This window comes from Talpa occidentalis, unplaced genomic scaffold, assembly GCF_014898055.3.
Source record: "Talpa occidentalis isolate TD23 unplaced genomic scaffold, MPIMG_talOcc4v2.1 talOcc4.8, whole genome shotgun sequence".
NCBI lineage: Eukaryota > Metazoa > Chordata > Mammalia > Eulipotyphla > Talpidae > Talpa > Talpa occidentalis.
The window spans coordinates 98,025,792-98,045,724 of NW_023605194.1; the positions used below are offsets into that span (position 1 = coordinate 98,025,792).

The window sequence follows — 19,933 nt, forward strand, 5'->3', positions numbered from 1 at the left end:
AAAAATCCAGTTGACCTCAGTTATTTATAAAGCACTATATGCCAAGAAACAAAGAGGCACCAACAGTATTTTATAATTTAAAAGCAGCCATCAGTAGAGTTTTATACTCAGAGAACAGGTCTTTCAAGTATTTAAGCTGAGGCATGTAAAGGTTTAGCAAAATGTGTGCTGTTTTTGTTTTTATTGGCAAATTTTATTTGATGTTTCATGTTCTTTTGGTATAATAGCAACACCTATCCCTTGTGAACTATGCCGCCACTGAAGCAACTGCTCAACTCTGCCACTGTAGTGTGGAAGCAGTCATGGATGATTTGTAAGTAAATGGGTATAGCTGTGTTCCAATAAAACTTTATTTACAAAAATAGGCCATAGTTTGTTAGTCTGGTTCCATGTAGTAGATGAAGCAAAATTCAGAGCTTACAAGTGGGTGAAACACAGTATATATAAAACACAGGGGAATTACTATTACTAAACTATATTTATAGAGCTACAAAAGACAGGTAATACAAACATTTAATAACAATAATCTAAATTTAAAATGCAAACTTTATTAACCAAAAGGTGTGGTCTTCAGGCAGAAGAGAAAGTAGAGTTGTGCTAAGCTTCTTCCCACACATACACAAAGCTGGGTACTGGGCTGATGGCAAAAGGGAAATGAAGTTTGAAAGAATGCTTTTGAAAAGCTCAAAGGTAAACCCTAGTGCAATTAAAAATAAGAGATAATCTTTCCAAAGCATTGCAGAAGTAAAAGTAGTCCAATAAATGGTCCAATTTATAAGAGACAGAAAAGAAAAATGACATAAAACCAGAAAGCATGAAACATGGAAGACAAAAATCAAACCAATGAAATTTATTAAATTCTTATTAAGAGACAAATATCTAGATTAAACACAGTCTGTGAAAAATTTACTTGATGCAAGATACACAAGCTGATATATAAATGATGGAGCAAGGCATGTTGGCAAATGCAAAAAAGATGCATTAGAGATTATAATATTAATAATTAAAAATATATATCAAGGAAACATAAATAGGACAAAATCTAACTTTAAATGAAGATATATTGGCTCAATCTCTGAAGTATCAAGCAATGATGTCGACATATATAAAGCAGAATCTGTTAAGAATATAAGAAATATTGGTAATTCCAGGAAGAATTATTGCCAATGACACTGGAAGATTTATCAATACTTGGCAAAAAAAAAAAAAGAGAGTGAGAAGACAGATAAAGATAAAGAGATGGAATGATGGATTTAAAAAAGTGCATAAAGAAAACATCTCAAACATTAATAATGTTTAATATAATGTTTAATATATATCTATTAAACATTAGATCCATTAAATATGCTAATTATTGATGACATATTCATAAAGAAAACCTTAATAATTCCCTAAGTTAGAAATTATTTGTTCTCATTCTCTGACTACAATGCAGAAAATCAGAAATTAATTTTTTTAAAGATTTATTTATTCATGAATACAAGAATTGGGGCACAGGCCATCTGTGCAGGAGGCTGAGAAGATTCACCAGAGACAGAGTGAGAAACAGAACAGGCAGACTGACTGAAATAGATTGCTGAGGGGAGCAGTGGGCGAGACAGGAGAGGTCTGCTGTGCCATGTGGGTATTTCCCCAGCTGGCCGGGATCGAACCAGCATTGCAAAGCCTGCAGACAGCTTCACAACGCTGCGCTCAACCCCCTGCGTCACCAGGGAGGCCCAGAAATTAATTTTTTAAGTGGGGGGGTACAAACGCCAAACATTTGCAAATTTAAAAACAATAACACAATGAATTCTCTCCTGTCTGTACAGGACAAAGGAGATGTTTAAAGTGGAAAAACAGGACAAAGGAGATGTTTAAAGTGGAAAAACAGGTCAAAGGGAATGAGAGCACTGCCTAGCAAGGCATATGGAAAGGAATGTAAGTTTGTTTAGAGGACAGCTTTTTAATCTTAGATAAGAAAGATTAAAGCACATAATCAAGCATTCTCTTCACACTACTATATATAAAAGAACAAAATATAACCAAAACCATAAATGTATAGAGATTAAATTAGTGTATTGGAAAACAAACTGAAATGATTGCTAAATCCAGGTCACGAGTTATTCAAAAAAAGTAATGAAACAATCTTCCAGGACATCTCACTGGAACATGTAAGTGTATGATGTAAAAAATGAGAAAGACAGAAAAGAAATGAAAAATTGCAGATTTTCATGCAGAATAATTCTATGTTAAAATGTTGAATCTCAGTGAGAGGAAAATAAGAAAACAAAGATTATCAAATCTGACAATCATAATAGACCACTATCCACGGAAGAAATAGAAACCAGTCTTGAAGAATTGCATCCATAAAAGGAGCTGTGCCCAAATGTTTTATGGGCAAGTTCTTTAAACCTTCAAGGCACACATAATTCTTAGGCTATTTAAACTGTTACAGAGTGCAGAAAAGACATGAGAAGGGCCATAATTTGTTTTATGATGTTAACATAAACTTGATAACAAAATATGACAAAGACAGCACAATAAAATAATATACTCATTTCACAGAGAAATATATACACAAACGAGCAGTAAAATATTAGTAAATGCAAGTAAAATATTAATATATGTAAAATATTAATATATATAAAATATTAGTAAATGCAAAATATTAGTAAGAGCAAGATCATCTGACCAAGTAGAATTGAATGCAAGCATACATGGACTGGCTAATATTATGAAATAAAATTGATCAGATCAATTGCTAATGAATAAAGATTATATTGATGTGTATCAAAAAAGCAGCATTTGATCAACATAAAAATTCATTTTTGATAAGTGTTCTGCAAACCACAGAAAGATAATTCCTTAGTATGAAGTATATTGATCTAAAATCAACAGTCAGTAACTTATCTAATGTCAAAACACTAAAGCACCAACTTCATTGTAATATCAGTTTTCCAGGAAATGTGAGTAAGTGTGATTGAAAGCAAAACATAAACAACAGTTCAAAAGTAATTTGGAAAGTAAATGGAACATGACACATTTCTCACTTTTCTATCCACTCTAAAAAATTATGATTAACACATGACAGTGTGTGTGTGTGTGTGTTTGTACACACGTGTATGTTGTATGTTGTTGGTTTTTGTGAGGAAGATAGTATAATTTGATGAAATAAGTCTGCAGTTTTTCTGGAAGAGAAAATGTGCAAGAAAAGACAAGATAATTTTGAAAAAGAATATTCACAATGGGAGCAATGACTTAGAGAAGGAGAGAAATAGGCATTTCCAGGTGAACCTAATGCAATACACACACATGTTGATTCTGAATGATGCACACTTGAAATTTAATATATGCCATAATGCAATGTTACTGCCACAAAAAAAATTAAGAAGTTATTTACCAGGGGTACTTAAAAAGCCAGAAAACATTAAAATGTATTATGAAATCAGGGTAATTATAAAAATGTAGCCCCATTGCTGGAACAGAAAGACAGATAAAAGGGATAGACTTGGAAGTTCCAAAATAGATTTAAGATTCTTTCTAATATCATAGTGGTCTTCCAAGAAAGACAAGAAAGGATGAACACTTTCATAAATCTTTTAAGAATATCTTGTTCACGATTTCAAAATAAATGCATTTAGATATCACCTACAAAAGTACAAAAAGAAATTTCCGATAGATTACAAATGATGCTGTAAAAGAACTGAAGAAAATAGAAGGTACCTGACTTACAGAGTTAGGGTCACTGCCAGCACCCCTGAGAAGGCACATTTCCTGAAGAAACAGATTATAATATTTACAAAGAAATTTTAAATGTATATATATATATATATATATATATATATATATATATATATAAAACCACAAAAAACAGTAGTATGCAAATAACCCAAATGGGGAAAACAGTTCTAAATGTGTAGACGGATTATATTTTTAAATACTCCTCATCTTTATTCCCTTTTTAGTAAACCGATCTCTCTCTGCTACAGTCCATTTGCCGCTACTATTCCATAGAAAGAGACACCACCCTGGGAAGGAGAAGGACTTGATTCCCAGGAGGGTCTCATTGAGCCCGAAAAAGGAAGGAAAAAACCTCGCGAGCAGAACTAGACTACACCAGCCACTGAGAACCAGGAAGGACTGGCCAGGGTCCTCATTTCTTACCGATTCCTGAAATATCATGAAGTTATGTGAACCCCTGATTCTGGTCAACAACTTAGTAGGCAAACCTGAAGGGCTGAGGTACCCTAAAGAGGCAGAGTCTCTAAAGATGCTGCCTACGTGACTGGATCTGAGTGAGCTACTGGATTTACCTACAAGCATGTGTGTGTGTGTGTGTGTTTGTGCATTTCCATGGAAATTCATGACAAGATCGCATTGGTTTTTGGAACATAAATAGGCTATATTTTCTCAGCATGTCTGAATATAGCATGAAATATCTGGCAACCAGTATAGATGATAAATAAGTGATTAATCTCTTCAATATATAAAGTGAGCTTAGAAGTAAAAATAGAAGTAAATGGCTTTATAAAAAGGGGCCAAAGAGCACAGACAAGCAATTTACAAAAGTCAAAATATAAATGACTGATGAAGCCATGGAGGAGGGGGAGAAATTTCAAATAGGAAAGACATACCCAATTTAAAAATGAGACGCCACTAAAGTGTCCAGCTCACACACCAAATAGCAGAGCTAAACCACAGTGAAACCACTAGACAAGGAAATGCCCGAGCTGAGAAAAAGTCCTCCCATCTGAACCTGAAACTATGAAGTAATAAAACACAACCATGCCTCGTGCTGAGTTGTCTCCTTCAAAGTCATCCCTTGCCCGAGGATAGCCTGGCCTGAGTCAGCTATTGGTGAAAGCATTGTTAGAACTCAAGGCAGATATCTTCAGAACTCTGGAATATTCTTTGGAATAAATTTCATCGACAGAGTCATCTTGTGGAAAAAGCCAAGATTAATTGAAAGCCAAGTCTGATTAGTCTATTTATGATCAGAGAAAAGTTTTGTGCTCTGAAGGGAATGACAAACGAGGTATTCTGGAGCTAGCTGGCAGCTCGTGGAAAAGAGTATCTCCATCCACATGTCAGAAGAATCACTGTCACCTCTCCTGTGTAAAGCTCCCAAGTGATCTATTCACAGTGTCTTATCACTGAGCCTTTGACACTTTGCAATATGGACTTGGTCACCCTTGTTCCTGGTCATCTTCAGATAAAAACAACTCTGGCCACACTGGCCTTCTGGAAAGTCCTCATAGACATCAGGCCCTGTCAGGGTGTTTCCCTGTTATCTTCCTTTCTTTCCCTTTGAACACCTTCTCTTTCTGCATATCTCAGCTCAAAGGTCCAGCCCTCTTCCCTGCCCAGGGTCACCCAGTCTATAGTGTATGTTTTCAAAGCTGCCCCATATCTCCATTGTAAAGAGTTTGGGAATTTTTTATGTGGTTATCTGGTCAAGATCTATGTCCTCACGGGGATTAGAAGCCTATAGAAGGCAAAGGCCCTGATTGTTTTCACTCAATGCATTGCACAAAGCCAGCATATGGGAAATTCTTGACAAAACTGGTACATGGGAGCAAGGTTAATTGATGTGCTTGTGAGAGAGCTGTGCTGCGAGGCAGCCACAGTAATCCCTACCCCTGATGCACAACCCCTCGCCTGTCAGGAGAAGAATCTGCTCCATCCCCATGAACCTAAACCTGTGCAGGCCTCTCAGAGCTTTCACCTCAGAATGAGGCAGCAGGGACTCTGGGTCCACTCTGGGCCTATCTCTTCAAAGCTCTGGCCACTTCTGCCCTGGATCTCTTGGAGAGAAGCTGCAAGAGGGCCATCTTGACACTGGAACACTGCATCTTGGGATGAGTTGGGGTGTAGCAAGAGTCACTGAAAAACTGATCCCCCATCTTGAAATCACAATAATTCTTAGATTCTCTCATATCAATAGCTCAAAGAAGTTAAGCTTCTCCATAGAATCAGGGGTCTACTCCCTTTGTACCTGCAGGGAAGCAGCACTTCAGCTCTATTTGCTGGGGCATCCACAACCACCAGTCCTTTTCACGTATACATCATGGTACGGATCTGCCTTTTTCCTTGCTGGGTTTATCATATCACCATCGGCAACTTTCTGATGCTCTCTCTTTCTCAAACCTCCAAAGGGCATCCTCCTCATGGCCAGATCCCATACTGACACTTGTCAGTAATGACCTGGAAGTCCCATGAATTCCATTAAGATGAAGATTTACTGCCATTTGTTCTACCTAACACTGTGCTAGGCAGCTGGCTCACTTTATGAAAACAGATGCCTCAGCTGAAATCTCAGGCAACACCTCCTCTACCCAGTAGCTATCTATGTGACTAGTGGACTCTGGACAAAGGGGTGAAACAGGCAATGATGGTGCAAACATTCTAGGTGCTGGAACTTCATATGAGGCACGTTTTTCACTTTCCTGTCCTGAATGCTGACATAGTCCTATTCTCTCTATCCAACTGCAACAATCAAAAACTCTTCTTTTAAAACATTCACTGCAAGGTATACATGGCTGACAGCAACCTCAGACATGGCCTCCTCCTCAAGGGGTTCTGAATTTCAACCAAATGTTTAGGGTAACAAAGTCTTAGCAAGACTTAGACTTGAGAGCAGGCAATTCAGGTTCCAACCTTAATCACACTATTCACTCCAGCAGCCAACCCAACCTTGGTGGGGAGGAGAAGGGAAATTGAAGGCAGTGAGGAGACAGATTCCTCTCACAATACGGAAGGATACTCAGAGATGAAATAGAGGGTACTCACCCAACTCGTTATCCTGGGCTGGCTCCTAACAAATGTGGGGTTTCACTTCTCAGGTTTATATACCACACTCTTTTCTGCCCTGGTTTGTTTTAAATCCCACCGTGCTTGGGCAGCCTACTGCAGACTTCTTCTTGCCAGGAGTACTTCTCATACTTAAGAGCTCATGTCCCTTGAATATGATAATATAATGTCATATCTATTCTTCTGCTCCCATTTTGCATGAAAATGTATTTAAGATAGTTAATAAAAAGAAAATAACATCTCATTGATGGTCCAGCAATGGTGCTGTCTTCTTTAAGTCCCAATGATATTTCTAGAAACTTCCATAATGGCCTGGAGACATAGTTATCTGTTATATTCTTCAGTGTTTGTAGTATCACTCTGAGGCCCAATCTCACATACTTGTGATAATTGCTCCTAATTTGTCCTCTTAACTAGTTTGTGAGAACTTGAGGGTGCAGAATATGATTTACTCATCATTTTATTCCATCTAACTTAATGCCTGGTACTTATACAGTCAATGAATCCTAGACCATTCAGTCTCTTAACAAGTTTGGTGGGTTTAGGGATCGCTTGCCCTATTGAACAGTTTGGTTGAATTCTGTTAACTCTTAAGCTTTCAGTTTTCTCCTTTTCTTTCCACCATATTTTAGGATTTAAAGGAAGCCAGATGACTCGAAGTGTTCCTTTTAATCACAGTTCCCATCCACCATAACATTTTAACTTCCCAAGACAGTGGAACCAAGAGGGAGGCTATAATTAGACCAGCATCCACCTTCCCCAGTGTACCCCAGGACTAAGCTGAATAACCACCACAAACCCCAAACTCTCAGTCCATCTATCATGCACACTCTGAGATTTTTCACTATCCAGTTCTATATGAACCCTGAACTGATCCAGTGCACGTCCCCTCACAAACACCCTCCCTTCACTGTGGTCACTAGAAATAGTCATCGCAACATTCTCTAAAATCCTCTTCTTGACTGGTCTTCTTTTAAATATATCACCTATCTCAAACAGGTCCTTGCATTTCCTGGTAACTCAACTAAATTTCCATAATCTACTTACTATCTCATCTCAAAGATGAATGTTTCACACCTTCTCTTTGCTCCTCAAACTCTCATCATTTCTTATTCCTTCCTTATTTTCTTATCTCATTGAAGACAAAAATACACCCCAAAGAGATCTCTCTTTCTCCCTATCCATCCCAACCTGCCTCTGCTCATCAACCTTGCTTCCCTGTCATTTCCCAACCCTCCACTTGGAATCCCACTTCCGCCTTGTCTATACCATCAATATCTCTAATTTGTCATTCCCATCAGAATATAAATATGAAGTTCTACCTCCCACTTTTGAAAATTCTTTCTAAATTCTTCTATTCTTCCAGATACATTTTGTTTCTCTGTCCAGTAAAACCTTTTCACTTGCTTCATTGTGTAAAACCTTTTCACACTTGCCTATTTTCACAATCTCCACCTTTCCATTTTTTGGTCTCTTGAAAAGCAATCAGACTATGGCTATATCCTGAATGTGCCCTGTCTCGTCTAAAAATAATCAGGCATTTGTCTTCACTTCTCCACTGGTACTACTATCATTGCCAAGTATAATGTTGATACCTAGGCCTCCTGCTGAATATTCTTGTCTTCTTGCAACATTTCCATTCAGCTTCATAGATGTCACCCTCTCCTGGATTTTCTCCTACATTCCTGGCCACTCCTTCTCAATTTCTTTTATTGGTTGTTTTGCCTCCTTTTCTTGACCCCCAGGTATCAGAATGCTCCAATGTTCAGTCTTTATCTCTTTTTTCTCCCCTCTGTCTTATAGATCACTCCATTACTGTGGTAAAAGTATGTTGCTGTGTCTCAAGTTTATATCTGTGTTCCAGCTTGCCTTCTTAGTTCCAAATTCATTTCTCTAACTGCCTACTTGGCATCTCTCCTTAGATATCTAAAATATATTTCTCAACATAGGCCATATAAATAAACACTTTCATTTTCCTCTCCCACTGGCCCCCAACTACCCAATCATCCTCTAGTTTTCCTAATTACAGTAAAATACACTACTACCTACCTAGTTGTTTAGGCCCCTAACCTGGAAGTTATCTTAAAGCCTCTCTTTTTCTTAAACCTTTTGTCCAAACTTGCCACATTCAACTTTGAAATAAGTTCTGAATGTGATCATTTCTCATCTTTTCTAGCTGCCCTACCCGAGTGCAAGGCACCATGATCTGTCTCCCCTCTAATTCCTAGTGGGTCTCCCTGTTGTGGCACACTCTCAACCCAGCTATCAGAATGGCCCTTTAAAAATACAAACCAGATTAACCTCACTCATGCTAGAAACACTTTGGTAGGATGGCTTCCCATCACAATCTGAAAATAGGTCTCTCCAGCTTTTCAAAAGTTTGGGGACTTTGCCACTTTGCTTTTATAAAAGACCTAGTACCTGTCTTAGTAACTGAAAGAAATCCCCAGAGGAATTTCACAAAAACAGTGGTTGGCATTGGTTTGGCAGCAGCCATTCGAGAGTCAGTACCTGCCCCAAGATACAAAAGTGGCACCCAAAACTCCTCTGAAACTGAGATACACACACATACACACACACACACACACACATACACACATACACACACACACACCCTTTATGTTAATGCTATTTTAGGTTTTATGTTATTAGTTCTGATTTGGTAGGTTACTGGAGATAGGAGAATGCTCAAAGATTTTTCCATATAAATTAATGGTACTTTCTTCTTTACACCATTTGGTTTGTGGAAGGTTTCACAGGAGCAATCTACTTTCAGATAGTAGAGGTAATCTAGATTATGCAAATTTAGTCTTAGAGATCCTTATTACTTAGAACTTGTCTGTCTCCCAGTCTCTCTTTGGGCTTATCTTTCTTTTCACTCGCTCTAGTTCAGCCACGCTGGCCTCCTTGCCCTGAGTCAAATAGGTCAGCTTCTTTCCCATCTTTGTATTCACTGTTCCTTCTGCATAGAAAGTTCTTCCTCCCAGACTTTGTGAGTCTTGCTCCTCCCTTCAGACACATTTTCAGAAGGGACTTTCCTGACCACTCATTCCATCATTCTGTCACTCTAACCTCTTATTCTGCTTACCTGAAAAATCCCTTTCCCTACCCCACACTTGCCATTTAAGAGTACAAATGCATATCTCATGGAGTTGCTGAGAGGACTAATAAGATTAAAAGTCTCGTCATGTGTCTGGAACATAGTGGGCCCTCAAAACAGAAAATCTATTGCATAGATTTGCAAATTAGGGTACTTTAAGTACATGTCATTTAAATTTGGCTCTAAAGCAACAGAAATGGACTTTCATTAATTTTATGAGGATTTCTTATTTGCTAGTAAGTCTATATTTGAGCTCACAAACCCAAAATAGCAAACAACCATTTTGGGATCTCAGGAAGGCCTTTCAGAGATAGCGGACTAGCCCAAGTCTGCTGATATTTATAATGAGCTAATTAGTTTTGACAACAGCTAATTTGGCATTTGCAAAAATTAGATTTGTAACATTACTGTATTATTTTCAAACAGTGTCATCTGCATCTGCCTACATGATTTTGGATCAGAGTAATATTTGCTTTAATACATACTATTTTTAAAAAAGGAATACGTATGTGCTTATTGGAAACATGAATTCTTTCAGACTTGGTTTGGACATAAAACCATTTGCTTTTTCTTGTCAGAGGCTCACTTCCAAACTGAATCCAGAAACAAAGTTAACACAGATATAGGACATAAGCAGCATATTATAACTAACCTTTAGGCATAATCTAACCCAATAATAAAGGTACACAGATTTGTCCAGAATATTCATAGCGCTTATTTTCTGATCAAGAACACTGGCAATGCACAGCAGAGATGAAGTGGCATGCCCCAGCCCCAGCCCAAGTGTTTGCTGGAACCTCTGACTTGAAAGAGGAAGGATCTATTTAAATTAAACACAGGCTCAAAGGTATTGAGAAAAGCTCATCTTCTTATTAAGGAGCCCAATTAATTTGCATCAGTTGGAAGTCACTTTACTGTAGCGGAAAAAGAGCCCTAAGACATTACATAAAAGACAATGGAGTAGAAAGGGGATGGAAATGCCCTTCTGCAGGGGAGGGTCCCCTACCTGCCCTCTCAGCTTTGCTGTTTGAAATGCAGATCCTTTTCTTCCAACCCAGGCCGTGAGTGTGGGGTGGCGAAGGGGAAGCGGGTGGAGCCCCTAAAAGTTTAGATGAGGTGTTGTAAAGACTTACCAATGGGCATCACTAAGAAAAAAGGCAGCCAGCAGAGGACGAAGCAGCCCACCACGATGCCCAGAGTTTTGGCTGCTTTCTTCTCCCGGGAAAACTTGAGAAGTCTCACTGAGAAGTGGGTCTTGTTCTTGGAGCTGGCCACCCCGCTGCCTACTGCAGGGACATTTTTCCGATGGATCCGGAGCGTCACTTGCTCCGAGTCTGACTTGTCGGTCTTGAGGCCGTACTTGAGGCCCCGGCTCTCCCTCTTGGCCACCACGTAGACCCGGCAGTACATGACCAGGATGATGGTCAGGGGCACATAGAAGGAACCCAGTGCCGAGAAAAGCACGTAGCCGGGCTCCTCGTTGATCTGGCAGATGGTCTCGTCCTCGGGGGCCGGCTGCCTCCAGCCAAACAGAGGCCCGATGGAGATGACCAGGGAGAGCGCCCAGACGCAGAGCAAAGCCATGAGCCCTCTCTTCTGGGTGACGATGGTGGGGTAGCGCAGGGGGTAGCTCACGCCGATGTAGCGGTCGATGGAGATGATGCAGAGTCCCATGATGGACGCGGTGCAGCACAGGACGTCCACCGCCGCCCAGATGTTACAGAAAACCCTGCCAAAGGCCCAGTAGCCCAGGATCTCGAAGATAGCCGAGAAGGGCAGCACGGTGGAGGTGAGCATCAGGTCGGCCACGGCCAGGTTGACGATGTAGTAGTGAGTGACCGAGTGCAGATGCCGGTGACACACCACGGACAGGATCACCAAGATGTTCCCCAGCACTCCGAAAATGATGAGTCCCCCCAAGATCACCCCAAGCAGAATGGCCTTGGAAATGTTCACCGGTGTCGGCGGGTGGGTGCAGTTGGAGCTGTCGGAGGCATTGCCCGAGAGAAGCACCATGGTCCCGGCCCTGGCCGGGCGAGGTCCGGCTCTCAAGGGCCACCCCCCGGGCGGGGGCGGAGGCGGGAGCTACCCGGCTAGGAGTCAAAAGGTCTCAGCTCCGAGGAACCTCGCCCGCTGGGTAGGCTGGGGGGTGAGAGAGAGCGCGCGGGTGGGAAGCAACCCCAGCCTGCCCTGGAAACCCTCAGAAGGCCACGTAAAGGGGCAGGATATTAAATGCGACATGGCCAGAGCCGCGCGGGGCTGCCTGCGGACCCTCTCCACCCGCTGCGCAGGGCCCGGAGGGGTAGGGTGGGGTCGGGGAAGAGGAGGGGACTCCTGGGGCGGGGGAACTCCCTCCCTGCCCGAGGCTTGGTGCTAAACTGGAGAAGACACGTTGCAAAATGCAATCCCAGAATTACCGGGGTCTGCGGATCTGCACTGTTTGATCAGTCCTGGCTAGAATATGCAAAATCCTGCACATAATTTGGAGTTCTAAACTCCAGCGCTAGTCTTCCCCGACACCGAAAGCAAGTACCAGCCTGCGGTCGATGCTCAAAGGCTGGGGCAGTTGGCATCTGGGCACTCTCCCGGCCGGCTTTTTCCCACAGTGTGACCGCCAGCGGTTAACTCCAGCGAGATTCAGCTTCAAGGCGCGCAAGCCAGGGGACGCGGGTATGAAAACGTTTGCCGACGCCGAGGCGGCTGCGGAGGGTGGTTTGCGTGCGTCCTCCTGAAAAAGCGCAAAGAGAAAGGCGAGGCGTGAGCTGGAGCTCTGGGGAGCTAGGCCGTGCCCGGCTCGACGGGCCGTGGGACCTGCATGGGAGCCCCCGCGCCTCTGCGGTCCTGGAGCGCTTTGGCAGCGCCGCAGCAGAGGCAGCGCGGGAGGGGACCGCGCACCGCGCCGGGGTCGCTCAGAACCTGGCCCGGCGCGCTCTGCCGCGCGCCCTCGGCACTGGTTCGATAGCCAAAACAGACATCCCCACTGCAGCTCCGGGCGATCCGATTGCAAGCGGCTGTGCAGCGAAATTAAAATCCCCGAAGTCAGCGAGGCGCGACTGCGGCTGACGTGGGTGTCACACGGAGTCGAGCCGGTGGAAACCGGAGGATCTTCCAGGTGGCCCTTGGAACAGGTTGTTTCGCAGTTACCTGGAGGGGCGGCCTGGGAGAGGGAACCGCTGCGATCCTGGGGCCGCAGGACCGGTCAGCCCCACGCGCTCGCTCACGCGGGAGGAATCCACGCTCGGGTATGCGGAGCGCGCCGGGCTGTCCCCCAGCCAAGCGGGCCTGAAAGCCGGGTCCCGAGCGGTGCCCGGCGAGTCCCCAGGGCTGACTATGACCTAAGTGGATCAGGGTTCCTTTCCAAGGCAGACTGTGGTCCCGAGGACTCGAGTCTCGAGGCGCACCAGGCTGGTGGGGACGGGGGTGGGGGGTGGGGCATCGCTCTGCAGAAGGGGCTTTGCGACTGGCGGTCACTGCGGATTTTGTAGGCGCACAAATCAAACCCCCCCCAGCCAGCGGGCCGGGGACGCCTCGCATTTTCTGGACTGGGGGCCACAGCCTGCGTGTGAAATCTGGGTCTTCACAGGGCAAGCCAAGCCCAGGGCCTCCAGCAGGAGCACGGGGAGCACCCACCTCACTTTCTAAGGACCCTCGGCTGGAGCGCAGAGTGGAGATGCGCCCAGCACCCAGCAGAGGCGAAGATCACAAGTTGAAGAGCTCACAGGTGGCACCACAAGTAAGTGCGGAAACCCACTTCCCCCTGCCTCTGGGTAGTAAACACCGTGTTAAAGCACACTTCTTCACGCAGAGGGATCAGAACGGGGGGGAAAAGGCACAGGCCTTCTCCCGTGGGGAAAGTGCGGTCCCGTCGCACCCCGAGACCAGGGCAGACTCGCCCCCATCCACCTGGCCCTTTGGAGCCGGCGCTGGCGCGCACTCACCTGGTTGGCAGATCCCGAGCCACACCCCCGCGATTCCGTTTCGGAGAATAGCCCGGCCGCTAGTCGCTGGGAGACCCAGGGACCATCTCTCTGAGGAACCAATTTCTGGTCCTTTTACACCCCCGACTCACCCCTTGCCTACCGTTCACTGCCGTTGTCTTTACGCTTCTGGCTGGCTATCACTTTACCTGGAGTTTTAAATATAGAGTGAAAATAGGGGGAGAGTGTAGCCAGCTAATAACTCCACGTTCACCCTTTTAATATTCAGCTCCCGACATCAGCCAGAATGGCAAGGAACTTTGCTGTCCTCGGTGACGTAACACGAGTAGCCCCAGCGAGTACCGTATTCTCTTGCGGATACCGTATTACTCCGGGGTGAGCACAGTGCGTATCGTCTCATTTTTTTCCCCCAGTTACCTCGAGTGGATAGGGTTCTCGCTTTACTTAAAAAAGTGTGTGTGTGCTTTTTTTTTTTTATAGTAAATAAGCTTCAAAAGAGCTTATTTATTTATTTTTTTATGTATACAAGAGCTGTGCTACAGGCCAGAGATGCGGGGCGGGGGGGAGGGGGTAATGAGAGGATTCACCAGAGACAGAGTGGGGAGCAGAACAGGCAGACTGAAGAAATACACTGCTGAGGGGAGCAGCGAGCGAGACAACAGAGGTCTGCTTCACCATGTGGGTTGCTCCCTGGCCAGCCAGGAATCGAACTCGTGTTGTAAAGGCTGCGGATGGCTTCATAGTGCGGTGCTTAACCGTTTGCGCCACCAGGGAGGCCCCCTCCCCTCGAGCGAGCTCATTTAAACAACAAAAATTGACACTGTTCAGGAGATACTAGTGTATGATGTGCTTGAAGAACTGCCCAAGAAGTTACTTTTGAGCAGTTTGATTGGATTAATACTTGGACTAGTTTTTGTTAAAATTAAATATATTGTTATGCCATATACTCAAGTAAATTATGTTATTTGCAGGTATCTTAATAATGAAGTAAAGTCAGATAAAATTAAATAAATATGATTGTAATAAAACTTACTTCCAGGAAGATCACGTAAACATATTTTAACCTTATTAAATATCATCCACCTTTCATTTCTTTAGACAAATAGATTTAAGAAACATTATAATTCCATTTAAATAGTTTACATGTTTTTAAAGTGCCACACACTCCTTTGCAGTTTTCATAAGAAAATGCATCATTTAAAGGAGAGTTATGTCTCTTTCATTATTAGTTAAAACATGAAAAGCTGAGACACCAGTCCTATTACTTTTTATTTCTGGTAAATCTCATGTTCTGTTTACCTTACACTTGAATAAAAGCATGTATTTGGAATATTGTGAAAATATTAGAATTATCTCTGTTCTTGTTCCCACTCCTTTATCATATTCTTGCATCTTTATTGATTCAAGAAAGCACACTTTTCTTATTTACTAGGTTTCCTTAAACTTAGTAATAAGAGATGGTGATATGTACTTGAGATAAATTGTAATAAATCAATAAGTTTATTAATATTGTTACCTTTTCCAAGGGAGAAAATGTTTGAGAGATTCTTTTATAGGAACAATTCTCAAATGTCTTGAAGGAATGACTGCAGGAGGCTCAGAAGTCCTGCTTCATTAAAGTTCTAATATTTAGATTTCCTTCTCTCTTATGGCTGGCTAGTACCCATACCTGTCACCTTTGATTAGATCTTATTAGTTGATTTGACTTTAATAGTATTTAAAATATATAAACCATGGTATGCTCTTCCATAAGCTGAATTTGATGTTGTAGGAGAAGTATAACGGGTGAGGGGGCAGGAAAGCAGAGGATCCTGTCTGAGTTCACTCTAATAACTAAGTTACTTGCTCTCTCTGGGATTCCCTCCCACCCAATTCCCTGTGACTCTTGTGTATATAATGTCTGTCCTTCAGAAATCCCAACTGCCAGAGGGATAGCTAGTGTTTAGTTTCATATTCGTTAACTTTGTACCATTAATGAGGGTTTTCCACTAAATTCTGTTCTGATAGATAAGGAAAGTAGTATTATCAGGAAGAAAAGCAACTGAAAATTGCTCAGTTCTGTAAAATCAAAATGTTCTAAGGTCTTTGGAATGCCTAGTTCCTCACCTGAGAGCAAACAACAATCCACTCCTGCCCCCAACTAGCTTGTGCCAAGATTGGGATACTTTATATCTAGCCAGGTGCCTGTACTCTACCAGGTAGGTCTTTCAAATCTGCTTCTCAGTCTTTGACATCAATTTTTGCAATTTTGCAAAATTAACTCTCAATAGTCATAGATGCACAGACAGTAAACCATCCATTTGTGGTTTTGCCTTAAAGAATGCTGTGGAGTGCATGTACCAGAGAGTGCCTGAATTGGACCCAGGGGGAGATGGTAAGAACAGGATATCTGTGGGGTCACGAAGATGCTGTCCCTGCTCTATTGTAGGAACAGGGCAAAACTTAGCTTTCATCAGCCTGTGTTTCCTAATTATTAAAGGAAGACAATAAGGTCTTTCCGAGTCATTATTAAGATTGAGTGAGATTATATCTCATGAAGCATATTCACCCTCTTGTTGTAAATCTTATTATTACCCCTTTCTGCTCATTTTGTGTATTACTTTAAAGTGAAACATACCTCTAATTCAGAGTGGTCCAAATCCCACATCTAACATGAGTGTGATACATTAAACTGGAGAAATGTACTAAATGCCCACTGATGGATCAGAGCGACACACTATGGTGGCCTGGGAGAGCTGGCCCTGGCCACTGACTGCTCCTCCCTCCCCTCCCCTTCCCCCCCCCCCCCCCCCCCCCCCCCCCCCGGTTCCACATCTTGCAGGACCATGTAAATACATGTGAACACTTCATTCAAAGTGCTATTCTTTGGTCTTGGGCCTTGGGGTACACAGTCCTGTGACATGGTTTGCCCTTGAGAGGATCACCTCAGGAAGCAGAACTCAAGATCATGAGAGTGGTTGTGAAGCCATTTGGGGCAGGTGATTCTGGGTTCCAGAGTATGATCTGGAAGGGAGGACGCAGACTCCAGGCAAAGGCATACCTTAGTCCTGTGACCTCTTTGTCCCATCATAGCCAGAGGGCATCAGAGGTGGGCTCTCTAAAGTCTGAAACCCAAGGCAGAGGCCCTATTTCCTGGACCAAAGGCATAGAAATGGGCTTCAGATACAGGGGATGTTGACAAATGCACTGAAGGGGAAGGCCCGTAGATGGTATTGCTTGGTTTAGGGCTTGCAGTCTTAGCACGATTCAGATTGGTGGACAAAAATAGGGTGTGTGTGTGTGTGTGTGTGTTTAGACTCTGGAGGAAGGAGGGCTTGCAATCAACATGTACCCAGAGCCTTTGATTGGCAGCACTCTATTAATGACTACTGAGAAAGTGTGGTTTTAAGGAAAACAAAGAGAATCTGTCAATCATTATCTTAGAAAACAATACACGGCAGAGTTGTTTTCTGGGTTTTATGATTCCAAGAGACAGAGTAGAGGTCTTAATGTCAGTATCCACCAAAAAGACCTGGCTTTTCAACTAATTCTCCTAAGGCTTAAAAAGTTTAAGTGGGAGGAAAATGAAAAACATTTCTCAGAAAGATATTGATGCAGTATCAAGACACAATTCTCTAAACAAGCATTGTGTTCTAATCCTTTATCGAACTGAGAAAAGTGCACATACACCCCTAAAGGAAGTCTTGGATGGGGTAATAATTCTGTCTTAGGCATCATTTGTCCTGTGCAGCCTCATCACCCTGAGAAAATAACTTGTTCGGAGTATTATGAATCATGGCATTCATTCCATCCCTACATTGTATGTCATGGCGGAAATATGGGGTGAAGTCAGCCATTAGCTAGATCAGGTACATCATTCCTTTAAAATAATAAAATTTTGCTCTTGCATAGTAAATGTGAGTTAAAGCATATGAATCAAATTCTTTCAATATGTTCATTGAATATCATCTGAAAGGGAAATAAAACACCTCAATCAGTATCTGTACCAAATGGAGAAATACTTTGCCTTTCTTCTCCACATACTGACGGACTGCTAGAGACACACTGAAATACATATTGATTTGTATTTCTTATAAAATGCATGCTCATAACACACTTTGAAAAGTTAGATATGTATTAAAAATAGAGCTTCTCTGTAATTCTACCATTGGGGAAATACTGTTAAATATTTGTTGCATTTTCTTTTTTGTCCCATGTATGTATGTATATATTTGCTTGTATGTTTTTAATCTTTCAATGATCTAGTCAGAAAACTGCTGGAGGCATTTCAAGCAGGAAGTGATTTAATACAGAGAATTAGAGGCTTATAAATAGTTAGGACAGATTGGGCAGCAGATCAGGGAAAGTTATCTATTTGCTTTTGGGAAATCTGGAAGTGCAGGAATATCAGGGAACCACAGCGATGAGTTCAACTGTTGGCTGGGTCTTCACCCCTGCATGCCACTGTTGCAGAATGACAATGGCTTTTGCTTCTCCCTCATTTTCAGAAATTTCCCAGGAATTCCTCTCATCACTGATGTGACCAAGAATCCTCCCAGTAGAGTGTCTTCCAGCCATTGCAATGCAGAGAAGAGCACTGAAGGGGAAGTAACTCTGAGTAGCCATTTGGTATAATGTCTGTTGCCCATTTCACAATGGAGTTTCCCCTGTTCATCTGCTTGACTTGTAAGAACTGGTTGGTTATGTGCTATGGCAGCCATGAAAATGTGTCGCTCAGATAGCCTGCTGCAAAATTGAGTAAATCTGTCTGACAGTCCTAGATCTGATCCTTCTGGGGCCGTGCCTGTGCTTAGGCCTCCCTTGCTACAGGCTGCTCCCAACTGGGGGGCTGAGCAATGCAGGCCCATTACTACCAGGCACAGAGACATTGTCTCAAGGACGCCCCATGGGGCAGCCAAAACTTTCTAATACCTGCGCAGTGTTCTGACACTTCATTTCCAATCCTCATCCCTTTCCTTCTCCTTCACAGGATTCTGATTTGGATGATAATCTGAATGCACTCCTTGCCTTCTCCAGTTCCTCCTTTCATCCTTACAGGAATTTTCCCAATGACTATTTTGTGTGATTAATCATGTCTTGGTCTGCTTCTTGGAATACTGAAAAGAATGCATATATTTAGGAGGTTAGCCCTTTATGATATTTGTTGCTATATTTTCCCATTACAGATATCTATAGACAAGCACTTCATGAAATTACATAAACAGAGAACTCTTCCTATTGTGAGACTTAGCCACTGTTCCTCCATCTTGTGTATAACCACCATTTTAGTATTTCAAGTTTTGCTTACTCAAGAATAAATAGCCTGCATTCCAGAGAAGGTTTCAACCCTCACCCCACTCTGGTCTTATCTCGGACAGCCAGCCACAGTGGAGCCGAGCAATTCGGACCACTAATGGGGTCAAGACAGCCATATAATAGAGCTGCATCTCGGTGTGACCAATCAGCTCAAAAACTGAAACCGTGTGCCCACCGTTGTTAGGAAATGCACCCGTATAACCAATGAATGGTTGCCAACATGATTTAATTTTTTAATTTGCTTGTAACCCTATAAAAGATCCCTGTTCCCTTTGTTCAGGGCTCTCGATCTCTGCTGCTGTGTCGGTGTGTGTCATGAGCCTGGACTCGAGCCCGAAATAAACTCCTTTGTATTCTTGCATCGGCTGACTGTGTGTCCTTGGGGGCTGCATTTGTTGATGCTGGGTACAACACCTATAAGTTCTTCCATAATTAACAGGAAGTAACATGTTTATTTATACTCTAGCAACCTATGGACCTAATCTGTCCATATTTTGTAGATATTTTACAGAAGTTTACTGGTCTGTGATTTTTCTCCATGGTCAGTCTTTGGCCTCTAATAGCTTCCTTATTTCTCTCTACTCAGGGAATTTTCCTTGCACACTTAGGATTTCTGATAGGATTCAATTCAACCCATAAAAAGCCAAGGAGAATCTGCACTCATCATAAAATCCTTCTAAAATGAAAACCCTATAGAATAAATATTGAGAAAGAAAAGTCCCTTAATTTTCTTTGGCTACTGTTCAGCAGAAAATGTATGATTATTTTAAAGGCTTAAAAATAGTGTTCCTTCTTTTTTATTGAAGGA

The 19,933-nt window shown here is 42.5% G+C and overlaps 2 protein-coding genes across 2 annotated transcripts in view; one reads left to right on the forward strand and one right to left on the reverse strand.

Moving 5' to 3' along the window:
- The window catches only part of ADRA1A (adrenoceptor alpha 1A), a 66,841-nt gene extending 52,707 nt beyond the window's left edge, over positions 1-14,134 (reverse strand). The window contains exons 1-2 of the mRNA XM_037496595.2: positions 13,831-14,134; positions 11,026-12,620 (exon numbers count right to left, since the gene is read on the reverse strand). Coding sequence (XP_037352492.1) covers positions 11,026-11,908 — 883 coding nt within the window. The 5' untranslated portion in view covers positions 11,909-12,620; positions 13,831-14,134. The remainder of the gene's footprint in view (positions 1-11,025; positions 12,621-13,830) is intronic.
- On the forward strand, positions 11,907-19,476 carry LOC119234741 (uncharacterized). Its single transcript, XM_054690690.1, has 6 exons — positions 11,907-11,931; positions 12,511-12,562; positions 12,879-13,134; positions 13,476-13,625; positions 14,099-14,205; positions 18,318-19,476. Exons 1-6 carry the CDS (start codon positions 11,907-11,909, stop codon positions 18,442-18,444), a joined length of 717 nt encoding a protein of 238 aa, XP_054546665.1. The 3' UTR covers positions 18,445-19,476.
- Positions 19,477-19,933: the final 457 nt, after the last annotated feature.

What these genes read in the sequence shown, in the direction of transcription:
- LOC119234741 (XM_054690690.1), top strand. Translation starts at nt 11,907, where the DNA reads ATGGTCCCGGCCCTGGCCGGGCGAG. An exon ending in CCCGGCCCTGGCCGGGCGAG is followed by an intron (nt 11,932 to 12,510) that starts GTCCGGCTCTCA and finishes TGTGACCGCCAG; the next exon opens with CGGTTAACTCCAGCGAGATT. An exon ending in GCTCACAGGTGGCACCACAA is followed by an intron (nt 13,626 to 14,098) that starts GTAAGTGCGGAA and finishes TTTAATATTCAG; the next exon opens with CTCCCGACATCAGCCAGAAT.